The sequence below is a fragment of the Mizuhopecten yessoensis genome, unplaced genomic scaffold (assembly GCF_002113885.1).
Source record: "Mizuhopecten yessoensis strain PY_sf001 unplaced genomic scaffold, ASM211388v2 scaffold1923, whole genome shotgun sequence".
NCBI lineage: Eukaryota > Metazoa > Mollusca > Bivalvia > Pectinida > Pectinidae > Mizuhopecten > Mizuhopecten yessoensis.
This window is the reverse complement of record NW_018404289.1, coordinates 480,998-496,213: the sequence shown is the minus strand read 5'-3', so window position 1 is coordinate 496,213 and position 15,216 is coordinate 480,998. Positions and strand designations below refer to the sequence as shown.

The following is a 15,216-nucleotide window of genomic DNA, read 5'->3' as shown; positions in this document are numbered from 1 at the left end:
AAATACCTGAATATCTTTAAATCTTTTTGAATAAACACAAGTTCAGACATTATTAGTCAACATCAGCAGAATCGTGAGAGTCAAACATGCTAGATATCTACTGCCAATTCGAGGACGGTATGGATGTGCTGATGTTGTTTTTATATTCATTGATATATTAATAATCAATTACCAAATTCACGTATTTACCATTATTAGCGCACTTGGCCCGAAAGGCCATGTGAGCTTATGCCGTACTGCAACATCTGTCTGTCAACTTTTTCTTTTGAACGACTTCTTCTGAAGAACTGGAGGACCTAGGGTCATGATATTTGGCAAGTAGGTACCTGGGATTGAGTGCTATAAAACTTTCTCATTAAAACGACCTGGACTTACTTTCAAGGTCACCGGGGTCATATATGTTAAAAATTTCAAACAACAATATCCAACGACCAATTTGGACTACAGTCATAATACTTGGATATGTTATGAAGACCAGCTGTTTGAATCTTTTTCTTTATTACAGTAATGAGGTCAAAGGTCAACTTGAAGTGCTACTCGGGGGTCAAATGTCAACATGGGTTAAAAGCTTTAACAATCTTCTTCTCAAGTACCATTAGCCCCAGGGTCATGATATTTGGCCAGTAGGTACCTGGTTTGGAGTGCTAAACAAATTATCGGTAAAATCACATTGACCTATTTTTAAGGTCACAGGGGTCAAATATCTTAAAAACCTTAAACAACAATATCCTAAGAACCATTTGGACTACAGTCATAATACTTGGATATGTTATGAAGACCAGCTGTTTGAATATTTTTCTTTATTACAGTAATGAGGTCAAAGGTCAACTTGAAGTGCTAGTAGGGGGTCAAATGTCAACATGGATTAAAAGCTTTAACAATCTTCTTCTCAAGTTCCATAAGGCCCAGGGTCATGATATTTGGCCAGTAGGTACCTGCAGGGATGAAGTGATACAATGTTTACTCATTAAAATGGCCTTGATCTAGTTTCGAGGTCACAGTGTTCAAATATGTTAAAAACTTCAAACAACAATATCTTAAGAACCATTTAGTCTGGAGTCCTGATACTTGGGTATGTTATGTAGACAAGCTGTGTGAATCGTTTTCTTTATTACAGTAATGAGGTCAAATGATAACTTTAAGTGCTTGCCAGAGTCAATGGTCAACGTGGGTTAAAAGCATTAAAACTAAAATTTCAAATTTTAAACAACAATATCTTTAGAACCGTTTAAGAGATGTTCAAATGTCTTGTGTTCTAGTTACCAAATTTGGCCTGAAGTTACCTATATGTCTGTTTCATGTACCAAAAGAAACAGGTGAGCAATACAGGCCCTCTGGGCCTTTTGTTAGCTCACATGGCCCGAAGGGCCAATTGAGCTTATGCCATGGTGCGGCGTCCGTCTTTTTACTTTGAACAACTTGTTCTCAATAACCAAGAGGTCTAGAGTGATGGTATTTTAGCCAGTAGCATGCTTGGAGTAAGAACTATAAAGTTTGTTCAAATGAATGACCTACGCCCATTTTCAAGGTCACAGAGGTCAAAGACGTTAAATTCTTTAAACAACTTATTTTGAATAGCTGGAAAGCCTATGATGACAATATTTGGCCAATCCAGTACTTGCATGAAGGGCTACCAACTTTGCTAAAATGAATTACCTTGACTTACATTCAAGGTCAAGGGGGTCAATTATCTTATAAAAACTTTTAAACAACTTCTTCTGAATAACCGAAAGGCCACAGTGATGCTATTTGACCAGTAACATGCTTGCATAAAGGGCTACCAAGTTTGTTCAAGTGAATGACCTTGACTTATATTCAAGGTCACATGGGTCAAATATGTTAAAATCTGTTAACAACTTCTTCTGAATAACCAGAAGGCCCAGGGTGATGATATTTGGCTAGAGGCATGCTTGGATGAAGGGCTACCACGTTTGTTTAAATGAATGACCTTTGCCCATATTCAAGGTCACAAGGGTCAAATATTATGAAATCTTTAAAACAACTTCTGAATGATCAAAAAGTCCAGGGTGATGATATTCGGCCAGTAGCATGATTGGATTAAGGGCTACTAAGTTTGTTCAAATGAATGACCTTTGTCCATATTCAAGGTTACAGGGGTCACATCTTTAAAATCTTTGAAATCTTTAAACGACTGAATAACTGAAACTTCCAGTGTGATAGTTTGTTCATGTAAATAACCTTGACACACTTTCAAGGTCAGGTCTGGTCAATTGTGCATAAATATTTAAAAGCCATCTTCTTAATTAATAAAATGTATAGGGTGGGGATATTCGACAATTTGCATTCTGGGATGAAGGTCTATAAAGTTTGTTCATCTTAATGTCCATGTTTGACTTTCATTTTCACAAGTGTCCAATTGACTTTAAGTCAAGACACTGATATTTTGCCTGTTACTTTATTTTAGTTCACTTTTAAGGTAAGAATTGTGAGACTAATACCAGGTGTGCGATGCAGGCCCATTGGGCCTCTTGTATCACAAAGCAATGGTCACAAAACAGTTCATTTTTCTTTGTGAACTGCTAGAAATTCAGTGTAATTTATTAGACTGCAGAGGGACTTACCGCTTACATTATTTGTATTTTTTGTTTGCCATTTTGTGTGTTACGTATGTCTGTCCAATCCTGGATGGAGTTAATCACCAATCACAGTTCATCAGTGATTTGACAGTTATCAAAACACAGCTGAACCTTGTGGTACATGTAATTATGTCAGTTACAGTGTGTGGAAATTTCACACTGCCTTCGTGGTTGACTGCATACAAGATCTGTACCCGTTACCTGGTAATTACTAGGTAACTGTAACGTGTATATATGTAAGGCTGCTTTGTTTGCATTGTATCTGCAATTAAGGTGGTTTCAGAATAATTTTGGTACATGATATGTCTGTTACTGTTGAATGAATAGATAACCATGTAAATCTGGCTAAAGTGTGGTAACATAATCAACTCAGGAAAGATAAGTTAAATATGAAATGATATTTATTCACAGCTAGGCCGTTCCATAAGATATACCAACCATAATATCCATCAAGCAACTGCCATATCTATACCGCACAGTTTTTCATCGTGTGCACAAACAGCACATCATGTAACCTTCGCTCCTACAACTGTAAAGTTTAAGGAGAAATAATATTAACATGATCGAATCAAATGTAAATTGTAAACAATTTGGAAACATAAAACAAAAAAAATATACAAGTTCATTATATTGACAGAGATTTAAGGTCAATCAACTGAAGGACAATTTTGTCCATTGTCGTTTTATTTTAAGTTTTTTAACCCTTTTTTCAGACTCTCTTAAGTTGGTGAACACAGTAAGAAATATTCTGGCACATCACCGAATAGGCGTCCTGCTTGAACCCATCATTGACAGGGACAGACGAAGTGTCCTAAAGGCGTACATCAATGACTTCGTCTACATGATCTACCAGGTGTCGTCTCGACAGGAACACCATGTAATTTTTAGCTTTCTGACTTTTCCACTCTTTAAACCAGGAAAAATGTAGATTAATATAATCAATTACCTGTAACTGAGCGAGATCTGGTAATCTCATTCAAGGGCGAAGATTCTATCTGTAACATAATCCCAGCCGAGACGTTAGCGTGGATGAGTACATCACTGTGTGAATAAGTACATCGCTGTGTGAATAGTCCATGTGGTGGCTAGCGTGGATGAGTACATCACTGTGTGAATATAAGTACATCGCTGTGTGAATAGTCCATGAGGTGGCTAGCGTGGATGAGTACATCGCTGTGTGAATATTCCACGAGGTGATAGACGTCTATTCTGTGTCTAGGACTCGGTCCTGGGAGATTATTCAATAGTTAACAAAGTGTCACAAATCATTCCTCAGTTTGTTACTCTTGCCATGTCAGCCAAGAAAGATGCAAGCAGATACAGTCGACCCACCTACATTGAATTCAGATGTATTAAAATCCCCGGCTGGTTTTCTTTATTTTCTCATTTTCTTTCCATAATTTGATATTTAGGTTCCCCTTGGTCCTTAGTTCTGCTTCTTTATTTTGAGAGTGATCATGAAAACAATGGCCGAAGGAAGATCTTAACAGAGCTTTCTCATATTGCAATGATTGGTTCTATTTCTTTCACATTAAGTTCTGTACTTAGCAATATGTGAGATGACAAACTCACTTTGACGGTTGTCTTTTATACACAGCAGTATTAGTTAAGATCAAGTTACCTTAAAGTGCATTTACTGTTAATTTGACTTGATCAAGCAGATAAGAGAAAAGAAGAGAAAAGATCGCACTGACAAAGAACTAATTAAGATGGTACAATGGTGGGCGCCAAGATCCCTCTGGGTCTCTTGTTAAAGATGGTCAGGAATCCGCTCTGTGATTTCCGCTTAATATTGCCATGCCCAAATATGGTTTTACACACCCAGCAAATTAACATTTCCGCCAAATCACAGGCTGGAAATAAAAAATGTGTTCACAAAGTGTTAATACAGCTCCAACAGGGTAATGCTACAGGTACTTAATGGTACTGCTGTTAATTCTTTAATTAACTGACGTCAGGCCGACACATGTATAACCACAATGAGCGTGGACCGCAGTCAGCGCCTCGGGGCATGTCAATTGCACATAATTATAGACGCTGGGGTGTCTACCCTGTTCGACGAATGGACAGGTTGAATACTCAGGTTTTGAGTGGTCGGGGTAAAATCAGAGTTTGAGAAACATAGAGTATTCTGAGTAATCCAAGGTTAATTTACAAAGAATATATAAGAAAACATTGGGTCAAAGTGAACTATTTGAGTAATAGATTATATTTGAGTATTTCACTGTATAAAATATGTGAGTACAAAATATAAAAAATCATTTAATGATAATTTTGCATGTTAAATAGTTGTGGTACCATGGATTTGTCTAATGACCTTCACCTGAATTTGGATAGTTGAATATCAATTTTTATATAAGTTGATTTTATTTTTTTCAGCTTGTGTGTGAAAATGTTCACATTGGTTCTGCTACCATCCTCCAACACCAGGCTGGTGATGGGGTAGCCATGTTGGTAGCCATCCACTTGGCATATCGCCAGAATATCAGCAGGCTCCGCAACTTCTCCAGCCTCAACCGAGTGTGGCCAGAGTGTAGTGAGACCATTATAGATTTTCAGGAAAGCAGCCCTAACTTCTTCCTCTGCTCTGGTGAAGAAATGGTAAATGATTTGTTTATCTTTTAGATACCAATTAGATTTTCTGATCTCAGATTTCTACAAAATTGTTGAAACTTTGATCACTTTTAGTATTGTTATCATTCAAGTTTCATCGTACCTGTCTGTGAGTAGATCCTGAAACAGATAAGCTTGGATTGGCTACTTGAGACCATGATATCTTTATTGAAATTTAGATGATTTTGACCTTGTACAAACCTGTTCTATTTCTCAGACCCTAGATGTAATGGGCTTACGTCTACTACTTGAGAAATTGGAGCCTGAGAAAGAGACACTGAACAAAGTAGCAAGTCGTGCGGAGTGGTTACAGAGAGTACGACACTACCGGCCAGTCGTGGAGAGATTGCTCGATATGGTTCGTCCTGGAGATGACCCAGAGATGGCTCAGTGTGGTCCCCGCTGTGTCAAGGGCATTCAGGAAGCAAGGTATATATTTCTTCATGATTAGGGCCCTGCATTAATGCAGGTACCCTAGTTATCACGTCCGTCCGTCTGTTCGTCAGCACTTTCGTTTCCGGGGATTATCTCATGATCCAGACAGCCAAAATTTCTGAAATTTCACATGGCGATACACTGTGATGTGCAGATGTGCAATAGTGGTTCAAAAATTTCCTAAGGTCAAGGTCTCTGCTACTAAAAATGGAAACCGGAATATACTGTCAAAAATACATCATATAAAGCACTTATTTACAATACTTCTGCTTTATTACTGCAGTTTTCCTCAGGATAGCATACATGAATAAGGCCATATAATTGATATCCCTAAATCCAAAATGATCACTTTTGCTTTTGCTTGATGCTTATACGGGAGATACACTGTCAGGTATACAGCGGGGCCCTTCCCTTGCTGACCTATCGGTATTCTAGTTCATTTTGAGCATTGAAAAAACTTTGATTAGCCTTGAGTGCTGGCCTATGGTCCTTGAATTTTGCTGTTCAGTAATCCATATATGATTGCCCAAAGTCATGTTTTTCTTACACATGAAAATTCCACAATTGTATTTTCGGAACTTAAAACAAGTGTTGTGATATGTTGCTATGTTTGCTCTGTTGTTGTTGTATTTAGTGACAGAGGGGAAGCAACTCCCGCTGTCTTTCATTGTAGTAACCAGGGGCCTGTTCGCTTCTGCGGAACAATTGGTTTGTCCGTTTTTAAATGTAACAATTTCGGGTATAAATCCTTGCGGACCTGCAAATGTTTATTCAGGCTTTGCAAGGCTTTGTCGAGGCTCAGCTGGAAGCAGCATCAGATTACTAGGTCCAACCTTATTTAATTAACGAACAACTGTGGTCCAACTGGTTCAACTGTTTAAACAAAAACGGCCCAGAAAAATAAATCTGAGAGTTGCGGATGTGAGTTTCTGGATAAGACGCATGTTATTTAACGTGTTGTGGTACAGATTGTCTGACAAGCTCCAAAGAATTGCACGATTCTTCTACAATGGACCCCCAATACAATATATAAAAAGTAGATAAAATAATGCATATTTGGCAAAACCAAGGCCTAATGTACATTATGTTATTATAAGGTCGTTAATATAAAGAAAATGGCTGAGTCGGCACTAAAATCACACTCATACAAATTGTCAAGTACAAGCCCTGAAACAGTGCCAGGAATCATTAACTTTGGTGTTTGTTGTTGAAGGTTCATTTTCAAATTGCTTCAAATTAACCATCTTGCAACTACAATTGTGGGAATTGGATGATCATTCCTTGCGCACATTTGTGCGGGCGATCGACGAACGTTGGGCGATAACAATTGTGGTTGGTGTAAATTGAGGAATGCCTTGACAATATATACGGTTTCGTGTTTGAACATAAAATCAGATTTTTAGCTCACCTGCGTGAAGGGCAAGTAAGCTTATGCCATGGTGCGGCATCCGTCTTCCGTCCAGCGTCCGTCTGTCCGGCATCAACTTTTTACTTAAAAAACTTCTTTTCAGTAACCAAAAGACCTAGGATAATGATATTTGGCCAGTAGCATCCTGGAATCAAGGGCTACCGAGTTTGTTCAAATGAATGACCCTCATCCATTTTCAAGGTCACAGGGGTCAAATATGTTAAAATCTTTGAACGACTTCTTCTGAATAACCAAAATGCCTAGGGTGATGATATTTGGCCAGTGACATGCTGGGATGAAGAGCTACCAAGTTTGTTAAAACAAATGACCTTCACCCATTTTCAAGGTCACATGGGTCAAATATGTTAAAATCTTTGAACAATTTCTTCTGAATACCCAAAAGGCCTAAGGTGATGATATTTGGCCAGTGACATGCTGAAATGAAGGGCTACCAAGTTTTTTCAAACACATGACCTTCACCCATTTTCAAGGTCACAGGGGTCAAATATGTTTAAAACCTTTCAACAACTTCTTCTGAATACCCAAGAGGGAAAGGATAATGTTATTTGGCCAGTAACATGCTGGGATGAAGGGCTACCAAGTTTGTTCAAACGAATGACCTTCATCTGTTTTCAAGGTCACAGGGTTCAAACATGTTAAAAACCTTTAAACAACTTCTTCTCAATAACCAAAAGGCCTTGGATGATGATATTTGGCCAGTAACATTCTTGGATGAAGGGCTACCAAGTTTGTTCAAATGAATGACCTTCATCTATTTTCAAGGTCACAGGGGTCAAATATGTTAAATACCTTTCAACAACTTCTTCTCAGTAACTAAAAGGCTAAGGGTGATGATTTATGGCCAGTCTCATGCTTGGATGAAGGGCCTTTGAACAACTTCTTCTGAATTACCAAGAGGCCTAGGGTTATGATATTTTACCAGTTAGATGCTGGGATGAAGGGCTACCAAATATGTTCAAATGAATGAACTTCGCTCATATCCAAGGTTAAAGGGGTCAAATATGTTAAAATCAACTTTTTCTGAATAACAAAGAGGCTGAGGGTTATGATATTTGGCCTGTAGCATGCTGGGATGAAGCGCTACCAAGTTTGTTAAAATCAATGACCTTGACAATTATTCAAGGTCACAATGGTCAAATATGTTTAAAACCTTTAAACAACATCTTTTCAATAACCAAAAGTCCTAGGATGATGATATTTTGCCATTAACATGCTGGGATTAAGGACTACCAGGTTTTTTCAAATGAATGACCTTCGCCTATATTCAAGGTCACAGTGGTCAATATTTGTTTAAATCTTTAAATGACTTGTTCTGTATAACCAAAAGGTCCAGGGTAATGATATTTTGCCAGAAGCACGCTTGGTTAGACGACTATAAACTCTGTTCAACCTATGTCCTTGTTCGACATTCAAGGTCACAGGTGTCATGTTAAAACCTTTAATAGGTTCTTATGAGTCAAACACTGATATTCTGCCTGTAGCTGTATTTTAGTCCACTTTTAAGATTATTTGTGAGATTAATACCAGAAGAGCGATTCAGGCCCATTGGGCCTCTTGTTTAGTATGTTTCTATACTCTAGCTACATCTATAAGCTTATCTTTCTGTCTATACTTTCTTAAATTTAGAAATGGTGTTTTGTGGGTATTTTAATCAACCTTAATCGACACGTGTAAATTTACAACACAGTCTCGGCTACACAGGTAAACATTGCCACCTTGTACCTGGACTGTAGTTTACCCCGCCCAGGGCACTTCCGTAACTCGCCAAGGTGTGAAAACCAGATGAAGGGGAGCTATAGACCAAACGAATGCAAATAACAAATATTAAACGTCCAGTTGAGTTTTCATAATGGTCATACGTAAGGTATCATATATCATATATGTGTCATGTACAGGCCAGGTAAAACTCTGGTCACTCATCAAATTGTTATTTACCTGTTCTGTTACCGAGGAGCCAAACCCATTCTTGACAGTATAATGGTCACTGTATATTGTATTACACGCATTGTTAGCTCACCTGACACGAAGTGCCAAGTGAGCTTATGCTGTGGTGCGGCGTCCGTCGTCCGTCCGGCATCCGGCGTCAATATTTTACTTTAAACGACTTCTTCTTAATAACCAAAAGGCCTAGGGTGATGATATCTGGCCAGCAGCAAACTGGGATGAAGGGCTACAAAGTTTGTTCAAATTAATGACCTTCACCCATTTTCAAGGTCACAGGGGTCAAATATGTTAAAAACTTTAAACATCTTCTTCTCAATAACCAAACTGCCCAGGGAGATGATATTTGGCCAGTATCATGCTTGGGTGAAGGGCTACCAAGTTTGTTCAAATGAATGACCTTCAATTATATTCAAGGTCACAGGGGTCAATTGTCTTAAAAAACCTTTAAACAACTTCTTCTGAATAACCAAAATGCACAGGGTGATGATATTGGGCCAGTAGCATGCTGACATGAAGGGCTACAAAGTTTGTTCCAATGAATGACCTTCACCCATATTCAAGGTCACAGGGGTCAAATATGTTAAAANAAATGAATGACCTTCACCTATATTCAAGGTCACAGGGGTCAAATATGTGAAAAACATTAAACAACTTCTTCTGAATAACCAAAATGCACAGGGTGATGATATTTGGCCAGAAGCATGCTGAGATGAAGGGCTACAAAGTTTGTTCAAATTAATGACCTTCACCCATATTCAAGGTCACAGGGGTCAAATATGTTAAAAACTTTAAACAACTTCTGAATAACAAAAAATGCCCAGGTTGATGATATTTAGTCAGTAGCATAATAGGATCAAGGGCTACTAAGTTTGTTTAAATGTATGACGTTGAATCATATTCAAGGTCACAAGGAGCAAATATGGTCAAAATATATAAAAAAAAAAAAGAAAACTTGTGGTGAATAACCAAAAGGCTTAGGATGTTGATATTTAGTCAGTAGCATGCTGGGATCAAGGACTACTATGTTTGTTAAAGTGAATGACTTTGACTTATATTCAAGGTCACAGTGGTCAAATTTGTTTCAAATCTTTAAACGACCTCTTCTGAATAACCATGGGTCCCAGGATGTTGATACTTTGCAAGTTGCATCCTGAGATGAAAGGCTATAAAATTTGTTCAACATAATGACTTTGTTCGATTTTCAATCACAGGGGTGAAATGTTTAAAAAAAAATAACAGGTTCTTTTGAATGAATTTTAATCATAAGTACTGATATTTTATTTTGCCTGTAGCTTTATTTTAGATCACCTTTAAGGTTACAAGTGTGAGATTTATACCAGGTGAGCGATGCAGGCCCATTGGGCCTGTTGTTAACTTGTACATACTCTTAATTATAGCAGAGACGTATACATCTCTGATTATAGTGATGAGAAATTACAGTGATATATACAGTGTACGTTATTGCATACGAGCATTCCGTATTTGTTCCATTCCGTAATATTGATCAACAAATTGTACCATATCGCACAGATGTGCGGAGAGAAGCGCACAAAGGAGCGAACGATTGTTTAATCGCACAGTTGTGCGCACCATGTGTTGACGATGTGCGGACGGTGTGTGAACGATGTATGCACAGTATTTTTGGTGCGTTGTGCGTTCCCACAACTGTATAAATGCCAGTTTTTTCAGGGGAGACTTTCTGTACCCCCTTACTAAAACAGGGGTACTACCAAAACTCTTTTCATGTTCTCTTCCAGGCCGCAAAGGTGGGCGTTTGTCTTATTTTGAAATGTCAGTTAGGGCCTGGAAATAGCCTTGAATTTGGTTTGTCATGATCTGTACGAGCTCTGTATTTAATCAGGACATTGCTGAATTAATGATCAGTATATCATTTCAGCAGTATACGTTATAGTAAATGACTTGCCAATGTTTTTATGTTTCAAAGACTGACATGGACTAGTGTACTGGTGGTGAAGCTGTTTATAGAACACGTGTATTCTATACAGGGAGCTGATGACAAATTCACCATCAACAGATGCATGCCTTTGTGGACAGTATGTATAAACCAATGATAACTTTCAAATAGGATCCGCAAGTGAGAGTTTGGGTTTAAAGATAATATTTTACAAATTAAATTGTATATATTACAGTCTGTCCAATTTGATTTGGTTTCTCAGTTTTCAAAAGGTGAACAAAACATTCAGCTAGCTTTCAGAATTTTGAGATTGGCTCTATTTGTATGGTTAATCTTTGTGTTTGGCTCCATTGGACTTTATATTTAACTCCATGTAAGTGGATAGACTTTATATTTATCTCCATATAAGTGGATAGACTTTATATTTATCTCCATATAAGTGGATAGACTTTATATTTAACTCCATATAAGTGGATAGACTTTATAATTATCTCCATATAAGTGGATAGACTTTATATTTATCTCCATATAAGTGGATAGACTTTATATTTATCTCCAAATAAGTGGATAGACTTTATATTTTACTCCATATAAGTAGATAGACTTTATATTTTACTCCATATAAGTGGATAGACTTTGTATTTATCTCCATATAAGTGGATAGACTTTATATTTGTCTCCAAATAAGTGGATAGACTTTATAGTTATCTCCATATAAGTGGATAAACTTTATATTTATCTCCAAATAAGTGGATAGACTTTATATTTTACTCCATATAAGTAGATAGACTTTATAGTTATCTCCATATAAGTAGATAGACTTTATAGTTATCTCCATATAAGTGGATAGACTTTGTATTTATCTCCATATAAGTGGATAGACTTTATATTTGTCTCCAAATAAGTGGATAGACTTTATATTTTACTCCATATAAGTGGATAGACTTTATAGTTATCTCCATATACATGGATAGACTTTATATTTAACTCCATATACGTGGATAGACTTTATATTTATCTCCGTATAAGTGGATAAACTTTGTATTTATCTCCATATACGTGGATAGACTTTATATTTATCTCTGTATAAGTGGATAAACTTTGTATTTATCTCCATATAAGTGGATAGACTTTATATTTAACTCCATATAAGTGGATAGACTTTATATTTATCTCCATATACGTGGATAGACTTTATATTTATCTCCGTATAAGTGGATAAACTTTGTATTTAACTCCATTTAAATGGTGAGTCTTTACATTAGGTACATTGTTTTGGTTAGACTTTAACTCGGTTTGAGTGGTAAGATTTTAGGTACTTAGACTTTGTCTTAATTAAGCTCTAGTTCTAGTTAGCTCATATAACTTATTTTGTCTTGGTATGTTTAAGGTGTTATTTTACAGTCATAAGTCATTATCACTCATGTTGATCTCTTAATGTAAGTTTGTTATCAATTGTCTCGTATCAAGTGTTCTTTATTTATTTCAGATGATGAAAACTGGTGCTGATATGAAATCTTTAGAATCCTTGAAGAAGGTTGAAAAATTCTTGAAGATGTGCAACAAATTGGCAGTCTCACATTACTTCAATATCAGGTTGGTAAATCAAATATTTCAGACTCACTTTTTAGTTTATTAGTTTCAACTGTGTACTAATGTAAATTGTCCAACTCTTTAGCTCACCTGGCACAAATTGCCTAGGAGCTTATGGTATAACCTTTAACCTTTGTTGGTCCTGTTTCTGACATACAGTATTCCTCTCTGTCAGCTTTCCCTTTGAACAGCTTTTTAAGAAAATCATTATATAGGGCAACTTTAAGTACAGTACTAGCTGGATTAATGTCAACATATATGTGTTATCAGTGTTAAAAAAGTTTAACCATCTTCCCAAGTTCAATAAGGATCGGGATTTTTATATTTAGGCAGCAGGTACATGGCAAAGAGTGCTTTTAAGTTTCCTAATATAGGACCTTTACTTACTTTCAAGGTCAACGGGGCCTGTCGGCCATAGCTTAGAAATGCTTGGGAAAAATCCCCTTATGTCTGATTAATAGGCATTGTTGGTCATACCTTTGAGATCCTGATCATATAGCCATATATCTGCTAGGTGGACATGAAAAGAAGAATACAATCATGCTTCTCCAGGGCCTGACCTCACCCATGAAGACTTATTCCTTGGGTCATAACATTTAAGTGATTGAGATCCCCACACTTAAATCATATACACATTTAGATCGCAACCAAATTTGCCCTGAAGCATTGTCGACCCTATAGGGAACTTGGAATCAATGATTGTATAAAGAAAGAGTGAAGCTGCCATGGGCACTACGCCATAACAAGGGTAATCTGGACATGTAAATCTTTAATAGCCTACCCTTTCTGAAAACTTTCTCAAAATTCAGTCAAATCTGCTTCATTTTTGGTAGCAGGGAATTAAATGTTATGTAAAGAAAGTAGGCTAATTGCCCCCTCCATTTTGCTGAGATGTAGCACCTATAATGAGGAAATATTTGCAATACATGTTTTATAATGAGAATATTTTTTCATGATAGCTTAAATAATCCTTGTGACAATTTGATGTTATATGTTTTGCCTGTGAACCACAGTGACCACTCTGTTACCTGTTTATAATAAATGGACAGTCTAACAAATTCCACTAACCTAAAAATTGTCAGGACAGATTTATCTATATAGTTTTACCGTGTCTTTTTTACAGCAAAGATGACAAGTGTGAAAACTGTGAGAATGAACTTGAAGGACCACCTGTCTACTTGCCTTGTAAAGACAAAGTCTGTTCACGCTGTTACCAAGACATTATGATCATCAAGGAGTTAACTTGTCCAGTTTGTCATCAGGAAATTCCTGGTGACTTAAGACCGAATGAAGATACTCATAAATCGTATGTACATAGATTTTGATAATTCTGTATACATTACAGCTAATTCATACACTATTGAATGTAACAACATGATCATAAATTACTCTCCTAGAATGTCTTTTAATGAAAATGTTCCTAGAGAGGATATATTTTAGATCCCAGAATTGAACATGAAACGTTTTCGTTACTTTGCACCAGAGCTTAATGAAACATGACAGGATTTTATTAAAATTTTATTAATATGTACACTATACAAAAGGCAAAAGTTGAGTTCAGGTTTGAGGGAAATCTGCCTGTAATAAAGTCACACTCAGAAATTTCATTGATTTTAGTGGTTTTAGATCAATCAATTTTGGGCAAAGGGAGGGAATGCCATTTAATTTATTTCATGGTTTGAAATATGGGCAAAGGAAAGCATTTCTCATACAATAATCTTTTTCTTTTTGTCAAGAGATTATTCTTCTGACTTCATATTGTTATTTCTGATTGTCACAGGGAGAAAAGTAGAAAGTACTATGACTACAAGAAGAGGATCAACAGTTTCTTCATGGAGGTCGTATCCCAACTGTGTTTTGCTGACGACACACCTCCATCTGATGACGTAGTGCAGAAACTTCTCGGTTACATCACAAGGTCAACTGACAAGGGCAAGGTCGTCACCAAGAAGATATCCATATTTGATGACAGCATTGACCCAACCCCTGTCCTCCGATCATTTCTGCTGCAGCTTCTCCTCAGGACTAGGTATATGTAACAGATAAACACTTTCAATTAATCAGTTGTATTTATTTCTGTTAAGAAGAAATTTTCTTCCTCCTTCCAAAACTGTGATCTGAAGAAAAATAAAATATTATAGATATGTTCTTTATCACATGTTCTAAGTATCATAGGCAACTTACATAATACAATGTAACCATGTCTTGTGTGACACCCTGTGGGATGTAATGTATTGGTCAGATCAGATAGAACGTTGGAATACACATGTCTTATTTGGCAGTTTTTACAAGAAATTTGAATAAATTAATATGCTGGAAAAGACAAGATATTGAAATTCACAAGGATCATTCTAGACATTTTTTTACTGTTTTCTGACTTTGAGTCTTATTGACAGAGAATTACTTCATTACATTAATCTGTACTGTATTATACCCTAACATTAAATTTCAGTGGCGACCAAGTATCAATCTATCTGGGAACCTATCTGCAACAGGCAGAACAAGTTATGGACACTACAGGACAGGATCAGCTCATTGAACTGTGTCTTCTTACCCTACAGTGTGTTGAGGTAAGTAATATACTACACAGGACAGGATCGATCAGCTCATTGAACCGTGTCATCTTATCCTACAGTGTGTTGAGGTAAGTAATATACTACACAGGACAAGATCAGCTCATTGAACTGTAC

The 15,216-nt window shown here is 36.8% G+C and overlaps 1 protein-coding gene across 1 annotated transcript in view; it reads left to right on the top strand.

The window, feature by feature from the left end:
• Window positions 1–15,216, top strand: part of LOC110442666 (E3 ubiquitin-protein ligase rnf213-alpha-like) — a gene marked incomplete at its 5' end in the record, with an annotated part of 110,026 nt that overhangs the window by 47,121 nt on the left and 47,689 nt on the right. Inside the window, 8 exons of the mRNA XM_021486376.1 lie at window positions 3,311–3,474; window positions 4,977–5,198; window positions 5,428–5,639; window positions 10,964–11,072; window positions 12,423–12,529; window positions 13,650–13,832; window positions 14,307–14,555; window positions 14,979–15,096. Coding sequence (XP_021342051.1) covers window positions 3,311–3,474; window positions 4,977–5,198; window positions 5,428–5,639; window positions 10,964–11,072; window positions 12,423–12,529; window positions 13,650–13,832; window positions 14,307–14,555; window positions 14,979–15,096 — 1,364 coding nt within the window. The remainder of the gene's footprint in view (window positions 1–3,310; window positions 3,475–4,976; window positions 5,199–5,427; window positions 5,640–10,963; window positions 11,073–12,422; window positions 12,530–13,649; window positions 13,833–14,306; window positions 14,556–14,978; window positions 15,097–15,216) is intronic.